The 21,557-nt window shown below is 35.3% G+C and overlaps 2 protein-coding genes across 3 annotated transcripts; one reads left to right on the top strand and one right to left on the bottom strand.

Annotated features, from left to right (window-relative positions):
* Positions 1-2,043: 2,043 nt before the first annotated feature.
* LOC149530794 (uncharacterized) lies at positions 2,044-19,734 on the top strand. Of its 2 annotated transcripts, none has more exons than XM_089810150.1 (2): positions 2,044-3,391; positions 18,318-19,734. In XM_089810150.1, exon 1 carries the CDS (start codon positions 2,220-2,222, stop codon positions 2,574-2,576), a length of 357 nt encoding a protein of 118 aa, XP_089666276.1. In that variant the 5' UTR covers positions 2,044-2,219; the 3' UTR covers positions 2,577-3,391; positions 18,318-19,734. The 2 variants fall into 2 exon arrangements, with proteins under 2 accessions (XP_089666276.1, XP_089666275.1); XM_089810149.1 differs by having other exon boundaries at positions 17,348-19,734.
* Positions 11,943-12,914, bottom strand: LOC149530795 (uncharacterized). Its single transcript, XM_089808245.1, has 2 exons — positions 12,557-12,914; positions 11,943-12,424 (listed from the first exon to the last, which is right to left on the bottom strand). Exons 1-2 carry the CDS (start codon positions 12,912-12,914, stop codon positions 11,943-11,945), a joined length of 840 nt encoding a protein of 279 aa, XP_089664371.1.
* Positions 19,735-21,557: the final 1,823 nt, after the last annotated feature.

The following is a 21,557-nucleotide window of genomic DNA, read 5'->3' as shown; positions in this document are numbered from 1 at the left end:
GTATTTGGTCGTAACCTAGAAGGTCTTATAATTGGGCATATATGAAGATATTTTGATGAATCAATAAAAGTATTTCACTCTTCTTCCTCCTTTGGTTGTTGTTCTTTTTGTTTGCTTCCATTGTGTTAACTCTTGCAGGGTGTTTTGCATAGTTGGGTGAGCCTTTGGTCCTAGTTTCACCCCCCTTACTTGCATCAGGAACTAAGAGAGAATCACACCTTGAAATAACATCATCCACTCCATATATATTTAATTATAATGGATAATTATTTATAGTGGTTCAAAATAGCTCGGACATAGCCCATTACCACTTGGGTCATACCCTCTCACTTGTCCTTATGGGATTCTTAGGAGGTAGACCCTCTAAAGATTGATACAAATTTCTCTTACACCTAGGATTTATTATTGTTAAAAAACGTTGAAGTATATAAATTAGCCATTTAAAATTGGAACATACAATCTTGACAAAAATTCCCCAAAAAGTATTGATATCTTTAGTGCACATGCAACACTAAATTAAGACATCTTCTACACAAATCGAGCATCATAGCTTTGGGACTCCACATCTCTTTATAGATGAGTATTGCAGATCAACCATTGCATATGTTGGAGCTCCTTTTCATCACTTAGAATACAAAAGCCCTATTTTCTCAAACACATATTGTTCTTTTACTTTCTCAAGAAGAGAGCCAGATCCAAGCTTTGTTGAGAATGAGCTCCTTGAGACATTCACAAGAGCTACTCATTTGAGTGTCTCTTTGTTATTGATTGCAAGATATATAAGATACATTGAGGTTCCTTAGTCTTCAATGATTGCTCATTTCCTATATTTAATTATTAATTACTTGGTGTTTCAATAACCATCAATACTATAGAAAACACCTCTCAATATAATAAATATTAGATGAATCATATCACAATATATAATAGATTTGAAACTTAAAAACTTTTAACATATTTAACCTATAAACTAAAAAAATGCTTTAGAAAATATATCTCACATTTTAATTAAGTGAACTATGTAATTCTCAAACAAGGAGTAGAAGATTAATCACTCACTTAGGGTCCGTTTGGTTCGTGGAATTTAAAAAACTTGGATTTGTACAAACCTTGGTTTAGCCAAATCAAAGTTTTGTATATCTTCATTCCGATTTTTGGGTTTTTCTTGAAACCGTTTGTTTCACTCGGAAGATGCGTGTGAAGACACATTTTTATACGTAAGCTTGGAGTTGAAGGCAAATTTCAAAAAATAGTCCAAACTATTGTTTTTACACTCCTTAAAATGATTTTCAATTCCTACTTTTTTAAGGAAGTCGAAAAATTTGGTTTTGAGACAAAATTGGAAGTCTCATATGCTAATTCCATTTTGCAAATTTTGAAATAAACGCACAAATTTTCAAATCTAGGTTTTGAAAAAGCCAATTCCTATCACCTTCTAGGAACCAAACGGACCCTTATTAATAACAATCACTTAGGGCCCGTTTGGTTGCTGGAATACAACCGGGATAGGAATAGGAAATTAGAATATGGTTTGTATTCTTTGTTTGGTGCGTGGAATAGGAATACGTATTCTCATTTTAGCCCCAAAATGAGCTTTTGTCCATTCCAAAAAATACTTGTAATTGGAATTGCTATTCTTGCATTCGTTTTAACTTTTTCAAATTTGATTAAATTTTCAAATCCGCTTTGACCTGGGGTGAGCGTTGGAACTTTGTTTTCAATATTTTCAAATATTTTAGCGATTTTCCAATGGCGCCGATTGCATTTTCAAAAATATTTTCAAATGGCGCTGATTGCAAGTTAACCCTATTCCAATTTAAGCTTGCATAACCAAACAAGGGATAAACAAGATTGGATTGCATTTTTGCATTCCTATTCTTCATTCTCCATTCTCATTCAAATTTTCTATTCTAATTCTTAATTCCTACGCTTGCAACCAAACGGGCCCTTAAATTTCAAAGCTTTTACCAATCTTAACAAAATATTAGTAAGAGGATTAACTTGACAAACCCTAAACTAAAACCCTCGAAGCCATACCAAAACGAAAGCCTCAAATTAATAATTGCTGGATAGTTTTTAATTTTTATTGCTTTTATCTTGAAAAACTCTAGAAACCCTGAAGGGATCAAATTTGTACCTCGTCTGTTATATATGTTTAGATATCTCCAGTTCTCTGATTATATTTTAGTTTTTGTATCCATAAGTAATTTCTGTAAAAGATGGGATCAAGGGTTGCCGTGGACCAGCAAGTATTGGATAGGGTAACACTGCTGCTCAACATAAAAGAGGGCTTGGCATGGTTGGAGAAGAAGCTCAGACGCCTACGGGATTATGTGCATGATTCAAATCAACTAAGAGCGCATGATCTGTCCGTGGAAGAATGGCAGCAGGAAGTGAGGGATATTATGGAGCACAAGGCGGATGACTTAATCAGATTGTTGCCCTTATGGAAAAGAGTGAACCGTGAAAAAGATTCCATCAAATTATTCAGGAATGGGGTAAGTTGCCACTCGCCATTAATAGAGTTGACAGATTGTTTTGGGAGCGGAAGTATACTCTATATCTTGAAATCATAAGACTCTGTCTATTTCTGGATTCCCCACGTCCCTCCTTGCATATTCTACCTCCATATGTTATATATCATTTCATTTGTTTGTGGATAGCAGAAGGATTTAGATTACAATGAAGTGAAATATAACATCAACATATTGAGCTAAATTATTTACATCAACTTGAAATGGTTTTGATGGAAATAAGCAGAAATATTGAAGCTTAAGTTTGAAGAGGGAACAGATCCAATTGGTTTCAATTATTCGTTGAAGAAATTGAATAATTAAATGTAAATTATGTTTGCAATTTGATCTTGGACAATGAGATCGTATAAGTTGACAGATTGATTAAGATTGAAAGCAAAAGTTCTGGAAGGTGAAAATGAAAATCTTGAAGATTCCTGCAATGGAGGGTGATATTTGACACTGCTGGACAAAATAAATGTTATGAAAGATCTTCAACATCTTTATCTGAGTTTTTTCTCAGTGCCAAGTTGGATATGTGGTTGGATGATTTTATATTTTGTGTCACGAATTATTCATGGGATGGATTTGGACGCACAAGAATAAACAGCCAGCAGGTTGTTTGTTATATGAAGTTTTTAATCTTTCAAATAATAAACAACTTGCCAGCTGTTTAATTTTTTATGTTCAAATGGATTTGTGATAATAAACAAAAATTGTGAGGATATGTAGAAGCTAAGAAGTGGCAAGTTAGAAGAAAGGGTAAAGGAGAGCGAGGAACCTTCGAGCAAAATCAAGGCTAATAATGCCAGGCTGAAATCTGGGTCTGATGTGTCTTGAAGCGGCTTTTTTGCCCCCTAAATATGGCATATATTTGTGTAAGATCCCTTTACTCAAAATTGTTTTTGTTAAAGCCTTTGTTGTTTGTTTAGATTTTGTAATTGCAGTTGAGAGTTGGCTATAGTTAAACAAGAGCAGCTGAACACCTAATTCCTGCCTTGAGTTCTATTAAATAGAAATAAGTGGTGACCAACAATGGCAGAATCATTTATAAACCCTAAGAAAAATGGTAGTAGAGCATACTTTGTTGAGGAGTAGATGAACATTTTGGTTAAGTCTGCCAAAATTTATTTTATGCTAATTTCTTTGTCTAAGGCTTGTAAAGTTGATTTTATTAACACTATTATTTCCACATTGTCAAAATGTTTTTAATATCATAAAATTTTCAAGGTTTTGAATATTTTGCAAGAGACTGCAACATCTAGTTGAGTTGATGGTTAAAACTAAATTCAAATGTCTTATCTTTCCTTTCTTCATGCATAAGGCTACTTATAAGAATTTCTTCATGTTCAAATGTTCAAGAGAATATTAAAGTTCTTAAATTTGATGATAATGAGATCAAAGATTGGTTCCAATCACCTAGTGAAGGATTAAATAATTAAAAATACAATTTAATCTTGGACAATGAAATTATAATATTGTCCATTAAGTGAATTCCCCTGTGTAAACAATATTTGACAATTTGACCGATCTCTAAGAATATGCATTGGAAATGTGTAGAAAATAAGGTCTTGTGGAAATGAAAATTCTAGATATTCTTGTGATGGAGGTTGATAATATAAGAGATCTTTTGTTAATTTAGCCCAAAAATAAATAATAATTGTTGTATTTGTAAAGTTTTTGCTAAATCCTTATCTCTTAATCAGACTTTTAATCTAGTCGTATATGCTAAGAATGATCTTCTAAGTAGTATGAATATTGATGAAATTAGTGCTTATTATAATGCAGATACAATACTGAATATTTAACCTTTTATTGTGATAGAGAATCTCAGATATAAAATGCTTATAGGAGCAGACTGCTGTAACTGTGTGTCCTATAATCTGCATTTACAACCTACTTATATATCCTTTCTAAAGGGTATGTCCCTCAAGGGACATAACCCTTCCTAACTTGGCACCTATAGGATATATATATATACACACACACACATATACATATACATATACATATACATATACATATACATATACATATACATATACATATATATATATATATATATATATATATATACATATATATACATATCATTAAATGCGAACATTAGAGATATATTACTATTAAGAGGAAGTACGGTCTGTACTGTCAAACCTATAGGTTTATCTTGGTTAATATTCTTAACACTCCCGCTTACCCTGATAATCCTACAGAGAGATATTATATCTAGCAACACCAATACAGATGAATAAGCAAGAATTAATACTCTATATCTGTCTGTCTCTTCTTAGTATGTGGTATCATAGAACACATGATACAAAGTCATATTACTAAACCTATGATATGAAAAATCACTACCACTAGTGATATTATATAGGACAAATTTGAAGAGTAATCTCTTCATTTATCCAAGTTATGATTTCATAGAAACTGGTATTTCCATATTACAACATGATCCTGAATTTTAAGATCTACTAGAATACAGGATAAACTCGGAGAATACTAAGATTCTTCCTTTATCCAATTTGTGACCCATGAATAGAGCAATGTCAACATTGCAATATGATCTTGAACTCATCTAGATCTTACAGTAGAACTCTACTGTTTAGCACATTATCTAAGAGATCATTACCTCTCATAATGTTTTATACAAGTGTTCATTATTTTCAGAGATCGTCACCTCCTAAAATAATGAATACAAGTGAATACAAATGGTGGAGCCCATAATAGTCAATAGCCTGACAAAATAAAATTATTTTATTAATAATCAAGAGAGTACAAATGGATTACAAGTCAACCATACCAAGTCTTGTCTTGAAGTGTTCCATCTTTACTCTAGATAGAGGTTTGGTATGTCTGTTGTCTGATCTGCAATGCAAATGTATTCCAATTTTACAGAATTCCTGTCTGCCATATCTCTTACATAATGGTAAGGAATTTCAATATGCTCAAACCTGTCATGGAAAATTGGATTCACTGAGAGCTTGATGGAACTTTGATTATCACAATGAATAATCGTGGGATTCATAGCTTGCCCAAATAATCCCACAAGTAACTTCCTCAGACATACTGCTTCTCGGGAGGCCATCGCTATTACAATGTATTCAGCTTCTGTGGAACTCCATGCTACTGAAGACTGCTTTCTACATATCCAAGATATCATTGCTGATCCCAAACTGAAACAACATCCTAAAGTACTTTTCCTATCTTTAACACTTCCATCTCAATCTGAATCAGTGAATCCATGTAAGTCTAAAGCAACTTTCTCATATTTGAGTTCGAGATTAAGAGTGCCTTGTAAGTGTCTCGTAATGTGTTTAATTGCGATTAGGAGAATCTCCTTTGGTTCACACATAAACTGACTTAAGGCATTAATTGCATAACAAATATTTGGTGTTGTATTTACTAAGTACATAAGAGACCCAATCATCTATCTATAGAGAGTAGAATCTATGGATGGTGGTTCTGTAGCTGCTTCCTTAAGTTTATGTAGATTAGTCTCCATTGGAGAAGACATAGGTTTGCAATTCCACATTCCAAATTTATTTAAAATCTTTGATGTATACTTCCCTTGATTTAGTATGATATTGTCAGAATTTTGCTGTACTTCCAATCCTAGGAAGTAATGAATGAGTACCAAATCTTTCATCTCAGATTCTCTAGTTAGATCTTTCTTGCACTGATCTATGAGATGATCATCACCTGTTATTAGTAGATCATCAACATACAGTATCAGAATTATCATATCATCTTTATCTCTTTTATAATATAAATTTGGGTCAGTTTCATTCTTGGAGAATCCTAAGCTGGTGAGATACATATCAACTCTTTCGTACCAGGCCTTGGGAGCCTGTTTAAGCCCATAGAGAGCTTTCTTGAGCCTGCAAACAAAAGCGTTAGGATCATGAGTTTCAAATCCTTCAGGTTGCTTCAGATATACTTCTTTTGAAATCTTTCCATTTAGGAATGCTGTTTTCACATCCATCTAATGTACCTTCCATCCCTTTGATGTGACAATTGCTAAGGCTGCTCTTACGGAGGTATATCTGGCAACAGGAGCAAAGGTTTCTTCATAATCAATCCCTTCTTTCTAAGAAAATCCTCTGGCTACAAATCTGGCTTTATACTTCTCAATACTACCATCAGCAGCATATTTTATTTTAAATATCCACTTGGAAGAAACAACAAATTTTCCTTTAGGTCTTGGAACAATTTTTCAAACATCATTTTTCATGATAGATTGGTATTCTTCTGTCATAGCTTCTTTCCAAGTTGTATGTTTACTAGCATTAGAGGGATTGGTTGACTCTGTTTTGGATAAATCACTTATGTTAGCTGTATAACTAGAGAATCTTTTAGGTCTTTTTCTTTCTCTAACTGTTCCAGAAGGTGCAGCAAAGTCTTGAGCTGCTTCAACTATTTTAATGGCCCAAAGTGCTCTTTTTTTTGAATTTTCTTCAAGGTTCATATTTTGAATTTCATCTTTGATTTCTTCTAAGTTCTCTCTCTAGGACCCAGATTCACGATTTCTTTCAGAACTAGATAAAGGAGAAGGTTCATTAGAACTTATGGCTCTTTTGAATGCAAGATCTTCTTCAAAGATTACATCTCTGCTAAGTTCAATAGTTTTCTGTCCAAGTATGAAAATCCTATATGCTTTAGAAGTTTCACTATACCCTACAAAAATACCTTTCCTCCTAGATGGTTCTAACTTGGTTCTCTTTTCTTTTGGAACATGAATATATACAGGACATCCAAAAATTCTAAGATGACTTATATTAAGTTTTGCTTTAGTAAATACTTCTTCAGGTGTTTTATCTTTAAGATAGGAGTGAGGACTTCTGTTTTGAATATATACAGTAGTACAAGAGGCTTATGCCCAAAGATAATATTCTAGGTTTTGGTCAAAAATCATAGCCCTAGCAACTTTTATAATTGTCCTATTCTTTCTTTCTGCTACCTCGTTTTGCTCTAGGTTATAAGGAACAGTGTACTCCCTCTTAATCCCTGATTCTTTACAAAACCTTTTAAACAAGTCTGAGGTATATTCTCCTCCATTATCATTTCTAAGGGCTTTAATTTTATGTCCTAAAAATTTTTCAGTCAATGCTTTGAATTCTTTAAATCTTTGTAGGATTTCATCTGATTCCTTGCATTTTAAAAAGTAAATCCATGTTTTCCTAGAGAAGTCATCTATGAACAAGATATAATACCAGAATCCTCCAAGAGAAGGAACAGATATAGGTCCACATAAATTTGAATGAATTAATTCTAGTACATTGTTTGTTTTCCTAGTACTATCATGAAAGGGACTTCTAGTGCTTTTACCCATAGCACACCCTTTGCAAACACTAGGTGGTCTTTATTTAATTTGGGTAATCCAGTAACCATCTTTTCCATAGTTGATAAAGTTTTAAAATTTAGATGCCTTAATCTTCTGTGCCATATTTCATTTGAATCTTCAGCTTCGTGGACTAGGGCTTGAATGGATCCACTAGATTCTGTATTCAATTCACACAGATATCGCTTTCTTTGACCAATTAACTTTGCTTTCTTGATGGAAAAGTTCTTAGCCCATGTTAATACTTTGCCATCCACGAATGCAACATTATGCCATCATCTTCAAGTGCTGTAATTGAGATTAGGTTTCTTTTAAGCCTTGGTACATAGAGTACACCTTTAAGAAGAAGAGTATTTCCTGATTTTAGTTTCAAAGTACAATTTCCAATTCCTTGAACGGAGTGTGCTGAGTTATCACCAATGGTAACTTCATCGTTAACCTTCTCTGATAAAGAATCTAGAGTTTCTTTATATCCCGTTATATTTCTAGAAGATCCACTATCAATTACCCATGCTTTATTTGAAATTTCATTTGATAGAGAGGAATACAAAACACGGTTTTCAAGATCATAAGTATCTTCTTCTCTAATGACGTGTACAATTTGCCTGTTGTTTGGAATTTTCAGGACAATTAGATCTATAGTGTCCAAATTTTTCACATTTGAAACACTTTATTTTAGATAGATCTTTCTTGGGCTTTCCATTCTTTTGATTTCCCGTTTTCTTCTTGAAATGCTTCTTCTTGCCTTTATAGGAGTTTGTATTAAGAACGTGAAGTTCTTCATCTTCTACTTTTGGTTTCCCTCCTTTCTTTAGTTTTTTGGATTCCTCTTGAAGACAATCACTCTTGAGTCTGTTAAAGTCCGGGAGCTGATCTCTAGCACTTATTCCTTGTGCGAATGTCTCCCATGAATCTGGCAATCCATCTATAGCCATAAGTGTTAATTTTGTGTCACTAATGATGGTTCCTATGCTTGATAGTTCATCTCTAATGCCGACAACTCTTAAGAAGTAAGAACTTATTGATTCTCCTTTCTTTATTTGAATGTGATTCAATTGCCTTTTTATTTCAAGAACCCTGGGTGCATTGTTTACTTCATAGGCATTTCGTAATGCATTCATCATATCAAAGGCAGTTTGATGTTTTGTAAGCATACGTACAATATCATTTTTAACTCTATCCAAGATGATTTGAATAGCTTTTCTATTTCCTCTGCTCTAGATAAATTTGTGAGGTTCAATTGGGGGTTGTTTGGATGTTCTATCAATGAATTGTTTTACATTGTTCTCTTCAAAAATCATCATGATTCTGAACTAACAGGCTTCAATCTGCTCTTTCCCATCAAACCTGTCCTCGGGTCTGATTGTGTAAGCCATGGAAGATGGAAGATTGTTGCTTGATGTGTACAAAGTCTGATTATTGAAATTTAGCAAAGCCTAGGTTCGATTACCAGAGCTCTGATACCATGTAAAGTTTTTGCTAAATCCTTATCTCTTAATCAGACTTTTAATCCAATCGTATATGCTGAGAATGATCTTCTAAGTAGTATGAATATTGACGAAATTAGTGCTTATTATAATGCAAATACAATACTGAATATTTAACCTTCTATTGTGATAGAGAATCTCAGATATAAATTGTAGTATATAAAATGCTTATAGGACCAGACTGCTGTAATTGTGTGTCCTATAATCTGCATTTACAACCTACTTATATATCCTTTCTAAAGGGTATGTCCCTCAAGAGACATAACCCTTCCTAACTTGGCACCTATAGGAGAGATATATTACTATTAAGAGGAAGTACGGTCTGTACTGTCAGACCTGTAGGTTTATCTTGGTTAATATTCTTAACAATATTATAGTGATCAGATTAATTAACTTCAACAGATCAGAAAGTAGAAACTTAAATGAAGATGATAAGAAACACAATACCCTGGGAAAACCTCCCTCTTGGAGGGAAAAACCCAGCAATCAATTTAGATCTCTTATAATTGCCTTTCAAGTTAAAGTTACAGACCTTTTAGAATATCAGATTTGATCAATGAAACATGCTTGATCAATATTATTTGTCTTCCTTCAGTTCAGATCAAATTTGCTGTCATATATAGCAGAATGGCAACTTGTATTAGTTCAGATCAAGTTCACTGTCATAGTAGTAGAATGGTGACTTGTCTTCTTGCTTTCCACAATTTGCACTTCTTGTCAATGCCTTCAATTTGCACATCTCAAATAATCAGATCGGACATCCACAATGAATTTGTTTTGCTTGAGGTTGAGCTTCAAATTCAATATATATGAGGAATTTAACTCTTTGGTCAATTCTACCCATGGAACTCTTTATTCAAGTCGGCCCAGATATATATGTATTTATAAACACAATTTACATAGAGAGTGAATTGAACTTGGGCCCAACCCAAAGTAACATTTAACATTGAAAGGAAATATATAATTTCTAAATTGATTTGCTAGAATCTGATCTAGCTATTAGCAATTAACACTCGCTCTTAGCTAGGAGGGTTTCTAGAACATCATGAGACTACCTTGCATTGCCTACAGAGAGGAGGCCTACCTTGCATTGCACGTGGAGAGTGGTCCCACCTTGTATTCCCCGCAGAGGGTGGATAGATATCTCAATCTGCTGAAGACACAACCACTTTGCATTGCTCGTAGAAGGTGGGCAATATTCAGATTGAATCATTGATGTTGAGACTCCTTCTCAACAAGAGCCATATTCTCCACGTTTCTAAGCTTATCTCGAAAATACTCAAATGTCACCATAGTAAGTGGCTTGATGAGAATATTTGCAACCTACTCTTTAGAGCTGATATAATTTAACTGAATGGCGCCTCTTGGTACCATGTCTTGAATAAAGTGATAACGAGTTTCTAGATGTTTTCATCTTTTGTGAAACATAGAATTGACAAACATCTTTATACAACTTTGATTATCACAATGAAAAGTTGTAGGACCTAGAGGTTGTCTAAACAACCTAGAGAGAAATTTTCGAAACCACACTGCTTCTCTTGAAGAAATGCTTGAAGCAATATAGTTTGCTTCAGCTGTACTCATTGCAATTGAGGAGTGTTTCCTGCTAGCCCAAGTAATTATAGCGGATCCCAAATTGAAGCATAATCCAGAAGTGCTCTTCTTGTCAGTCACACTGCCTGCCCAATTGGAATCACAGAAGCCTTCCAAGGTAATGATGGAGTTGAGAGCATATATCTCAATCCATAGCCAATAGAGCCACGCAGGTATCTCAAAATATGTTTAGCTTTAATAAGATGAACATGTCTTGGTTCATCCATGAATTGACTTAGGGCATTGATTACATAGCATATGTTCCGGTCTAGTGTTAACTAGGTACATCAAGGATCCAATTGTCTATACTCAGTTGGATCTGCAAAATTAGAATTAATAGCACATATAGTCAACTTTTTCAAGTTGGTTTCCATAGGGGTTAGCAATATCATTTCAAAACGATTCAAAATATCAATAGTATACTGTCTTGGACTTAAGATAATGATGTCATTTGGATTTCGACATACTTCTAAATCAAGAAAGTAATGCATAAGTTCTAAGTCCATTTCAAATTTAGTAGTCAATTCATTCTTGCATCTAAGTATAAGTTTCTTATTTCCAGTTAGAAACAAATCATCTACATATCAGACCAGAATTAAGATTCCATCATTAAACACCTTAAAATAGAGGTTAGGATCGGCATCATTTTTACAAAACCCTAAGCTTACCAAACATTTGTCAATTCTTTCATACTATGCACGAGGGGCCTGATCAAGTCCATATAAGGCCTTCTTTAATCTGCATACATAAGACTCTTTGATGAATCTCATACCCTCCAGGCTGCTCGATGTAGACTTCTTCCTCGATGATACCATTGAGGAAAGCAATCTTTAGGTCCATTTGATGTAGTTTCCAACTTTTAGCTGCAGCAATGGCTAGAATAGATCTAATAGAAGTGTATCTAGCTCCAACTGCAAATGTTTCTTTGTCATCTGTGCCTTCCTTTTGAGAAAACCATGAGCTACAAATCTAGCCTTATACTTTTCCAATGCTATCATTTGCCAAGAGCTAAATTATAAATATAAAATTAGAGGAAATGACAGATTTAGCTTTGGGTCTTGGCAGGATTTCCTTTATGTCATCTTTGATTATGGATTCATATTCTTCATCGATGACATCCTTCCATGCTTGTTGGTTCAGGGCTGCACTAGCACTAGATGGTTTTGTCTTGATGAGATTGCACATTAATGCAACGTAGTTGGAGAATTTCTGAGGTCGTCTGCTTTCCCTAGAGGTGTCTTTAGGAGCAGCAAATCTTTCTGCTTCCTGGGCTGTGTTTCTTACCCAAAGAGGTCGTTTCTTGCTCACAGTAATGTCTCTTGGCCCATATGTGGGATCCATGTTTGTATTGCTATCAGAAGGTTCTGAAGGACCTGTAGACTCCCTTTGAAACTCAACATCATGATCAATATTCATATCTAGATTATCGTTAGCATTATGATCAATATCCTTATCTTGATTATTGTTAGTTTCTTCTTCTATTGTAGAACCTTTAGGTTTCTTTAAAGTAATACATTCTTAAAAAACGACATCTCTACTTACCCCGATCTATCTCTGTCCTGGAATGCATATTCAAAAGGCTTTGGAATTTTCATTGTAACCTATAAGTATACCTTATTTACCTGAAGGCTCTAATTTAGTTCTTTTCTCCTTGGGAATGTGAATGTAGACTGGGCTTCCAAAGATTCTTAAGTTGCTGATGTTGTGTTTTATCCCAGTGAATGCTTCTTCCAGAGTAATGTGTTTCAAGACATTGTGTGGACATTTGTTTTGAATATACACTGCAGTTCTAGCTGCTTCACCCCATAGGAACATCTGGAGATCTTGATCATGGATCATGGCCTTTTCTGCCTCAATAAGGGACCTGTTCTTCCTTTCAGCATTACCGTTTTGTTGAGGGTTATACGGGACACAACTCCCTCTTGATCTGTGCTGCTGTACACAAATCATGAAAGCTATTAGAGGTGTACTCACCTCCATTGTTAGATCTAAGAACCTTAATTCTTTTCCAAGATAGATTTTCAGCTAATGATTTGAACCCTTAAAATCTACATAAGACTTCATCAGATTCGTTTGATTTTAAGAAATAAATCCATGTCTTTCTAGAGTAATGCTAGAGGATGCAATGGGCATTGGACCACATAAATCTGAATGCACAAGAGCTCGTTTTCCATTTAACCTAGACTCACTTTTATGAAATGAACTTTTAATGTTTGCACAACCTTTGCACACATCAACATATTCATGATTGAGTTTAGGCATAGCTTTGATCATTTTTTCAAGAATAGGGAAAGCTTGTAAATGAAGATGTCCAAGACTTCTTTGCCACAAATCATTGGACTCGCATGATGAATGGATAAGGCTTTCGAACCTGGTGCCGATTACCCAAGCTGATTCAATGTTGGATTTCTTAGGCCATGCAAGCAACCTTCCTTCCTCTGTCATAGTAGAATGGTGACTTGTCTTCTTGCTGCCCACAATTCACACTTCTTGCCAATGCCTTCAAATCACACTTCTCAAATGATCAGATCGAATGTCCAAAATGAATATGTTTTACTTGAGGTTGAGCTTTAATATATATGAGGTGTTTAACTCTTTGGTCAAGTCTGCCCATGCAACTCGTTATTCAAGTTGGCCCAGATATATATGTACTTATAAATACAATTTACATAGAGTGAATCAAACTTGGGCCCAGCCCAAAGTAACATTTAACATTGAAAGGCAATATATAATTTCCAAATTGATTTGCTAGAATCCAAGCTTGCTATTAGCAATTAACATCTTCAACAATTTCATCTTCCTTATTTGTCCTTGCAGTTGAATATTTGGTCTGTTAAATCAAACCCTATCATTGCGTAAGTCAGGGATATTCTAACCTGGTTATGCTGCATACTCATCACATTTTTAAATTTCTCTTTTGGAGGTCCAAAAATAAGCAAACAGCGGATTGTTTGTTATTTTCATTCTTTGGACGCCCAAAATGATAAACATGTTGGCTGTTTGTGCTTTTATCTCTAGGCATATTGGAATGGTTGACAAGACTTGAGGAGATAATGTGGAAATAGACATGTGTACGCTAGAGAAGGGGATAAAGGAAGGTGAGTAAGATTGGAAGAAAGTAAAAGCTAATTAAGTCCAGTTTAGGGAAGGTAAGTAACATCACTATGTATCTCATCATTATGTTCACTATCATCAATTGCTAGTGCATCAAATTGGGCTTCCAACTCTGTAGACTTTGGATCAACATCCCATTGTTTTGTCTCCCCTTTTTTGTAGGTGTTCTCTTTGTGAGTTGTGACCCTCAAGTTGGAATGCACAAAGACCAAGTTCTCTGCCTTCTTGGAGTTTAGTCGGTTGCGTTTTATTGAGTGGATAAAAGAGTATGTGCTCCAATTTCTCTCAGATGATGATGACTAGCAACCTATCAAGATTTATAAATTTGAAATTATAGAGTGAAGAGTTCTGAATATTTATGAACAAGAAATTACATATTAGAATCTTAAGATTAAAGAACTTACCTGTGGTAAAATTTTGATGGCAATAGGGTGCAAGAGTTGGTGCTTTTGTCCATGGAAGTACTACCATTTATGAGCATCAACATTGTTCTTGTCTTCAAGAGCGTCAAGACCACAATCATTGGTGCTCGCAATACTCATAAATTCAGACCTCATTGCTGATCGTAGCTGCTTTGGAAAGAGTCTTCGGAGGGCTGCCTTGTACCCTTCAGAAACTTCAGGATCTCTGTATGAAGCAACTCTAGTGTTGTTTCCTTTGAAGACATCTTGGCTATAGAACTTGGGGGTCAATGCAATGGCAAGTAGATGCAAAGGGGTAGTCATTTTATTCCATCTATCTTCCATGATTACTTTTAGCTCCCTGAAGAACTTTTCATCAGGGTCTTGCTCGTTCTCATTTATGATGGCTCCAATATCTTCAATCATGGAGTCAATGCCATCATATACCTCACTCAGGCAAGGCCTATCCATGTTAGTGTATCGGATCATGCTCAATATAGGCTCAGTGAACTTAAGAAGGTATTCAACACTATCCCACCAAGAGTCTTGTAATATCCTTTCCTTAATGATAGCTGCCCTTTCGCTATTAAATTGCCTCCATACACTCCAATTACCATTGGTTGCCATTCTAGACAATGTCTCTTTCACTTTGATAAAGCGTCTCAAAACAATAGTGTTGGAGGCGAAGTGGGTCTTAGAAACCTATTTTAAGATCAAAACAATAGTAGATTAAAAATTAAAAATCAACTAATCTATTTAAATTAAAAAACATAAAAAGTTTACCAAACTAATGCAACTAGATTTCTGAACATGTTTAAATTTTAAACAATTGAACTTACTTAACTTCAATAGCTCCAATTTCGAGAATTGTCTAAATATGGGTTGTGTCATATTGTGGTTTGTGACAAACATTTGGATATCTTATGCCTCTTCATACAATTTTTTAATCCACTCAACTTTAGTGCCAATTTTTTGCAGTATTAGGTTGAGTGAGTGCATAGCACAAGGTGTCCAAAAAAATGTGTTTGTATCGCTCCTCAATCAATAAGCCGACAACTCTAGAATTCTTTGCATTGTCGGTTTCTACTTGAACAACATTCTGAGAGCCAACTTGCTTAATGGCTTGGATGAGAATGTTTGCAATGAAAGGACCGTTCTTTACCTGACCTTCACAATCCACAACTCTCAAAAACATTGCACCTCTTGTAGACACTGCAACAACATTCACCAGAGGACGGTTCTTCGAATCTTTCCATCTATCTGATACTATTGTGACACTTGTTTCGGTCCATGAATCCTTGATGGGCAGCATGGCAGCCTCTACACGGGCCACCTCATCATCAAGTAAAGTGGTGCGTATCTTCTCATATCTAGGGCCCTTGAACCCACTTGGAGCCTCATTAACTGCTTTCATCATGTATTGCCAATATGGTGAGCGAACAACATTAAATGATAGTCCATTTGCATATACACATCTCGCTATGGCTTGATCGGCAATGTCTCTAGCTTCATTTTGAAATGATGCTTCCAATTGTTCCATTGCTTTCTTACTTACAAGTTGTTGTTGAGGAGTACGTAAGAATGGATGACCCTCAGCCTATGGTTCATTGGTAACAAAAGTTGAAGACATAGATGAGATTTTCCATTTTTTTGAAAGCCTACCACTTTGCAATGGATGAGCAGCACTTGCCCTTCCAGCAGCTTCATCTGCTTGCTTTTTTTCTTGAATGTATTCGTTCACAATGTGATTTGGAAGGAGGGTTTTAGGTAGCTTTCTGTTTACTCTCGGCTTCCTTGTACAAAATTTAATGCCTTTCTGAGGGATAAAGCACAAATGTGCTTTCACTCTACTATAGAAACTATTTGATTCATCTTTGCAATGGCTGCAAATCCATACACAACCTCCTCCACCTGGCATTGGACAAACTATTTCCACGTATTTCCATAATGGGGAGTATCAATCAATTTTGAAGTGGGGGTTTCCGGTGCCACAACCACTAGTAGTCATTCTTTAAAATTGAAATCTACAAAGAACACAGAACACAGTACACAGTATTTATAAGTTACAACTTACAAGTATTTGCAAGTATTTATTGAAACACTTTAACACAGTTTACTGGTAAATAGTAAATATTATCAGTTTATAACTTTATTGAAATACAATATAATTGTAAAATTTTATCGTAAATACATTTGCGGGACAAAAAATATTGGGGAGTATCAGTTTATAAATAATATAATAGTAATACTGTAAACAGTAAGTTAAAAGGAGAGTTTACCATTTGCCAAAGGGTTGACATAGTAAACATTTCTGAGTCTGAAAATATTTTTTGCCATGGATACTTGTCTGGGCCATGAGTATTATCATACCTTTATTTTATTGCATAAGTTTCATCATCTTATTATCATGAAAGTTTCAAGACTATAGTTGAGAGAAAATAATATTGTATGGAAGTTTACCCTACTATCCTCACGAACTATGATTCCTTTGATTTGCATAGAGAGGAATCACAGAAGAGGAAGAAGACAATGCTCCCTGTTGAGTCCCATACACAGATATTCCTGCGTGCCTGTGAGTGGAGGGAAAACCCAATGTGCATGCCTGTCCAATAAAACCCGATGTCCGTGCTTGTCCCAAAAAAAACCTTTGCATCGTCAATAGAAGAAAGCCTGCGTGAGTCCAATAAAAGCAGGATGTGAATAGGTTAAAAACCTTAAAAAGTTAAAACTATTAAAATAATTTAATAAAGTTCACAAAATTACAAACGACAAACATTTGAAATTCGCTGAAATTTCCTGGAATTCGTTTTGGGCGTGCATTGACCAGTTAATATTCGCTGCAGAAGATGCCAAATTTGACCAGGGTCCCTTTCACTGACTGTGCTCTGAATGTAGCAGGAAATAACGATTTTGAATCGAATACAAACCGCATTCGAATTACCAGCAAATCGACTACTGTTTTTGGGGCTGGATGACCGAATATGGTAACTTACGAAAAACACCTTCCTTGGCTACAAACTTCTTCAACAATCACTTTTTGTCTTTACCAGAATGCAACTTTCGAACAGGTATGCGCAGGCATCAAAGCATCAAAGAAATTTATCACATGTTGTATTTGCAACTGTATACATGTATGCAAAATATGGAAGCATAGTCAAGGCTGGTCAATTGTGTAACAAATGCCTCAATGAAAAGAGGTCTTGTAAAAATCCATAACTGCAGGCTATGTACAAAATGGATTTTATTCAAACGTTTAAAAAACCTGCAAATTAAAGCTATCAGTAATGCCATGCAGGATATATTTGCAAATGTGGAAGTATAGATAGGCACGTAACTGTATGATAGAATGCCTCAAAGAAATGTTTCCACAACTGTAGGATTTGCAGACATTAGATTTGTAAAGTAGGTTTTAGAGACTTCCAAACAAGTGCAACTGCATCATTTTGTAACAGATGAATGTCTTAATAATAAATGATAAGCACTGTAATCAAAGTAGTCAGGGAAATAAAAAACAATTCAGTAAACAAAAGACTTAAAGAATCTGTCTAGAGTTTGTCTCTGCATTCATTGTTTCATTCTTTTTCCTTAACTAAAGTGCATTAGCAGAAATCTCATCCATGCGAAATTCTTAAGCATTAACTATACTTAGTTATCATGATAAATTTGCAACTCTGTATGTGTTCAAGTTGTTTTTCTTGTAGAAATCTATATGATGTTTGTGTCATCATGGAACTCACCACCATCCATACAAGAATCTAGAAAGGAAGAAAAATATATCTGAATTTGCAGTTCTTCAGCTTGCCTGGTAAAGTGACTTTTTTTGGTAGTACTCAAGATTGTTGCATCTCAGATTGCTCAAAACTCACAGGAAAAGCTTCAGATGAGTGATTTTGATTGGGTTCAGCACCAGATAAGAAAGGAATGCTTTGCAGGATTGAATTTATCATTGCAGGTTTTAGAAATAGCTATTTGTGGACTCCCTTCATAAATATTCGGAAGCATCACAATCATGTACACCTATTTCTAGAATGGTATTAGATAAGAGATCCCATATTGGATTCATGTGAACAGAATTGCTATAGGATTGAGTTTCATGAAGAAAGGTGGGGGTATGTGATTTTAAGTGCCATTAGAAGTATCATTGAAAGCATAATATAGGGTATCTGTTACAGAAATTTGTTGAAGCTACCTATCTGGTGAAGGTGCTGGGCAGGTTGAAAGGCAGCTTCAGTTTTTTCAGTGAAGAGAGGAGCTGCTGAGCTCAGTTTCTTTTCGGAATCTACATTGTTAGCAGATAGGCTTTCCCTGTGAGCTTCCGCTTGTACAGAAGATTGGCATCTTTGCCTGACACTCCTGAACAACTTACTGATGCTGTTAACAGTTGAACCTTTATCTCATGCTGGGAATCCATTTGGTACAGAAAGTAGTCCTAATCATTGGGGATATTAATGAGACTGCTTCAGGGGGCGAAGGATTGGTCTTCATTATAGCCGACTCAAAGACCAGCTCACCAGAGAATAGCTGTGGGGAACATCTGAGTCTCTTTAATCAGTCAACAGATGGCTCTAACAGCATTGATGTAGTTGCTCTGGAGTTTGATACAGAAAGAGCATTGGTGCAGGGGGTGAAGTGTTGGCCTTCATTTTAGCCAAGTCAAAGTCTAGCCCACCCGAGAATAGCTATGGTGATATTCTGAGTCCTGTTAATCAGTCAATAGACGGCAGGAACAGTAGCGATATAGGTGCTGTGGAGTTTGATATAGAAAGAATACTGGTGCAGATGATCCAGGTGATAATCATGTTGGAATAGATGCAAATTTGATAAGGTCATTCACTTGTGCTTCTCTTGACCCTCACAATGTCTTGCTCAAGCATGCCTCTGATATTGTTGATTCAGCTTAATACGACTGCAGAAGCCTAAGCATTTATGTAAATGCAAGAAATGTTTCAAATGCATCCAATGCCTTTCTTTCTGTTGGCATTGATTTGTCTATGAATCTGCCAGCAAATGTCTATTTTGTATGAAACTGAACCGAACTGCATTCAGTTCTGTAACCTCATGGTGGAAGATATCGGTGATGGTCGTAATACAGGGACCATTATGGACCTTGCAATGGGGATACCACTCAGTTGTTGGGATTCTAGGGTTTTTGAGCTGAAAATGTATTGATGTTTTCCAGAGTACCTCATCGATTCAAAGATTTTGTGAGCTTCCTTAAAAAATTTATTATGTGCACAGGCTGATGACAAAAGGGACACTGTCAAACAATTCAGCTGCTTTGTCTATGATTCCACATCTTGCATGCATGTCTACTACAGCTTTTCTGGCTATGATATCTGACAAAAACCTTCCTACATTATGATTTGATGATTGCTGATACCCTATTCCAAAGCTCCCATTTTGGCACAGGCAGGGAAGACACTGTCAAAGAATTTGACTTTATACCTGCCAGATGCATTTGTTTGAATGCATGTAAAGCCTTCTCAACTAATCCATTTTCTGCAACTCTTGTGATTAGTACATATCATGAAATGTCATCTCTTTGATTCATTCTAGCAAAAACTTCACATGCTTTGTGCTTCCACATTTTGCATAAATGTCAACCACAGCACTTCTACTTTACATAATGGTAAAGCATTTCCAGCTGTAGTATTTGACAAGAATTCAACTTCTATTATGCTCTGATGCATGTGCATACCCTGTTCCGAGGTTCTGATTTTATCATGGGCAGGTAGGATGCCGGCAAAGATTGTTGAATTAGGCTTTACACCTACTTGTGTTTGCTTGAGAGTTTCTAAAGCCTTTTCAACAAATCCATTCTATGCATATCCTGCAATCATTACAATCCTTGAGGCCACATTTTCCTCAGGGATATTGCCATTGGTCGTCCATGGTTTTGATGGATGACCATACCCTGTTTCAAAGCTTCCATTTTGATATAATCAGGGAGTATGTTGGCAAAGGTAAGATCTTACAGATATTCCTTTTCAACAAATCCATTCTATGGGTATCCTGCTATTATTGCAGTCTGTGAGACCACATTTTTCTCAGGTATATTGCCATTGGTTGTCTATTGTTTTGATGGGTGCCCATACCCTGTTTCAAAGCTTCTTGATACTTATTACCATTTGTAATCATGGTAAGGTCTTGATTGCCTAAATCTTCTTCAATAAGATAAATATGATTACCCAAATTATGAAATATCTTGAAACAATCCCATAGTTAGCTGCACGCTCTTCAATTATTTTGGCTAGCATTGTCCTAAGCATTATTACACAAAGCAATAAGCAGTACAATAGTGTTACGTTGTAAAAATATCCTAGGAACATCATTGAGAATTCAGCCAAGATATAATCAAGGAAATGTTTAGGTTGATTATCTCAATATATAGATTAGTTCTAAATAGTGTAGAAAAATTCAATGGGCTTTTAATGCGTCTTGATGAATCCATTAATCAGCTCCAAGGTTGAATACTTGTAGAATTAAGATATTTACATCACAATCTAAAAGTATACCACCTTTTCATGTGTAATGAAAACTTACATTTTCTTCAACTACATCTTTCATTGTGGATCCTCTACAATAGATCTTCAATTAAAGTTATTTTTTGCAAATACTACATTTTTCAATGTCTTCCCATGCACTTAAATGCTACAGTTTTTCAGAATGACACTATTGCAATTTTGATTCATCCAAAATGGATGCTACTATATACAAGACTGCCCTCTACAATTACACATATTTGTGGATCTACCTCCCAGTATAAATCTCAAGCCTGCCAAGTTCTAGGCTCTCCTAGAAGCTTGGCCCGAGCATACAGTGTCATGGACATGTACCTTGAGGTAAGTCGGAATGCATTTTGCTAAATGCCACCAGAGTTTTGTGTTTATTTGCCTGAATGTCGTCATGAATTTTAAAAAATGCAACTTTTTGTTATGGTTATTACCACTAGCGTCTTTTAAACTAACATGCAACCATAACTTGGTTTTTGGAGTTCTGGTTGAATGCTGAATGGATTCTCTGGATAAACTTCTTGAAGAACTGCTCTAATTAGTGCAAGTCGTCGTTCAAATTTTGGTGTGATTGAATTTCTATTGAGGCTGAATCT

Source organism: Cupressus sempervirens, chromosome 11 (genome assembly GCF_028749045.1).
Source record: "Cupressus sempervirens isolate cs-2001-9-10 chromosome 11, ASM2874904v1, whole genome shotgun sequence".
NCBI classification, from domain to species: domain Eukaryota; kingdom Viridiplantae; phylum Streptophyta; class Pinopsida; order Cupressales; family Cupressaceae; genus Cupressus; species Cupressus sempervirens.
This window is presented reverse-complemented; position numbering and strand designations above follow the sequence as displayed.

Excerpts from the sequence above, each read along its gene's own strand:
- LOC149530794 (XM_089810150.1), top strand. The coding sequence starts at position 2,220 with ATGGGATCAAGGGTTGCCGTGGACCAGCAAGTATTGGATAGGGTAACA.
- LOC149530795 (XM_089808245.1), bottom strand. The coding sequence starts at position 12,914 with ATGGAGGTGAGTACACCTCTAATAGCTTTCATGATTTGTGTACAGCAG. Across the intron at positions 12,425-12,556 it reads AACTAAATTAGAGCCTTCAG|GTTCTACAATAGAAGAAGAA; the intron begins GTAAATAAGGTA and ends AGAAACCTAAAG.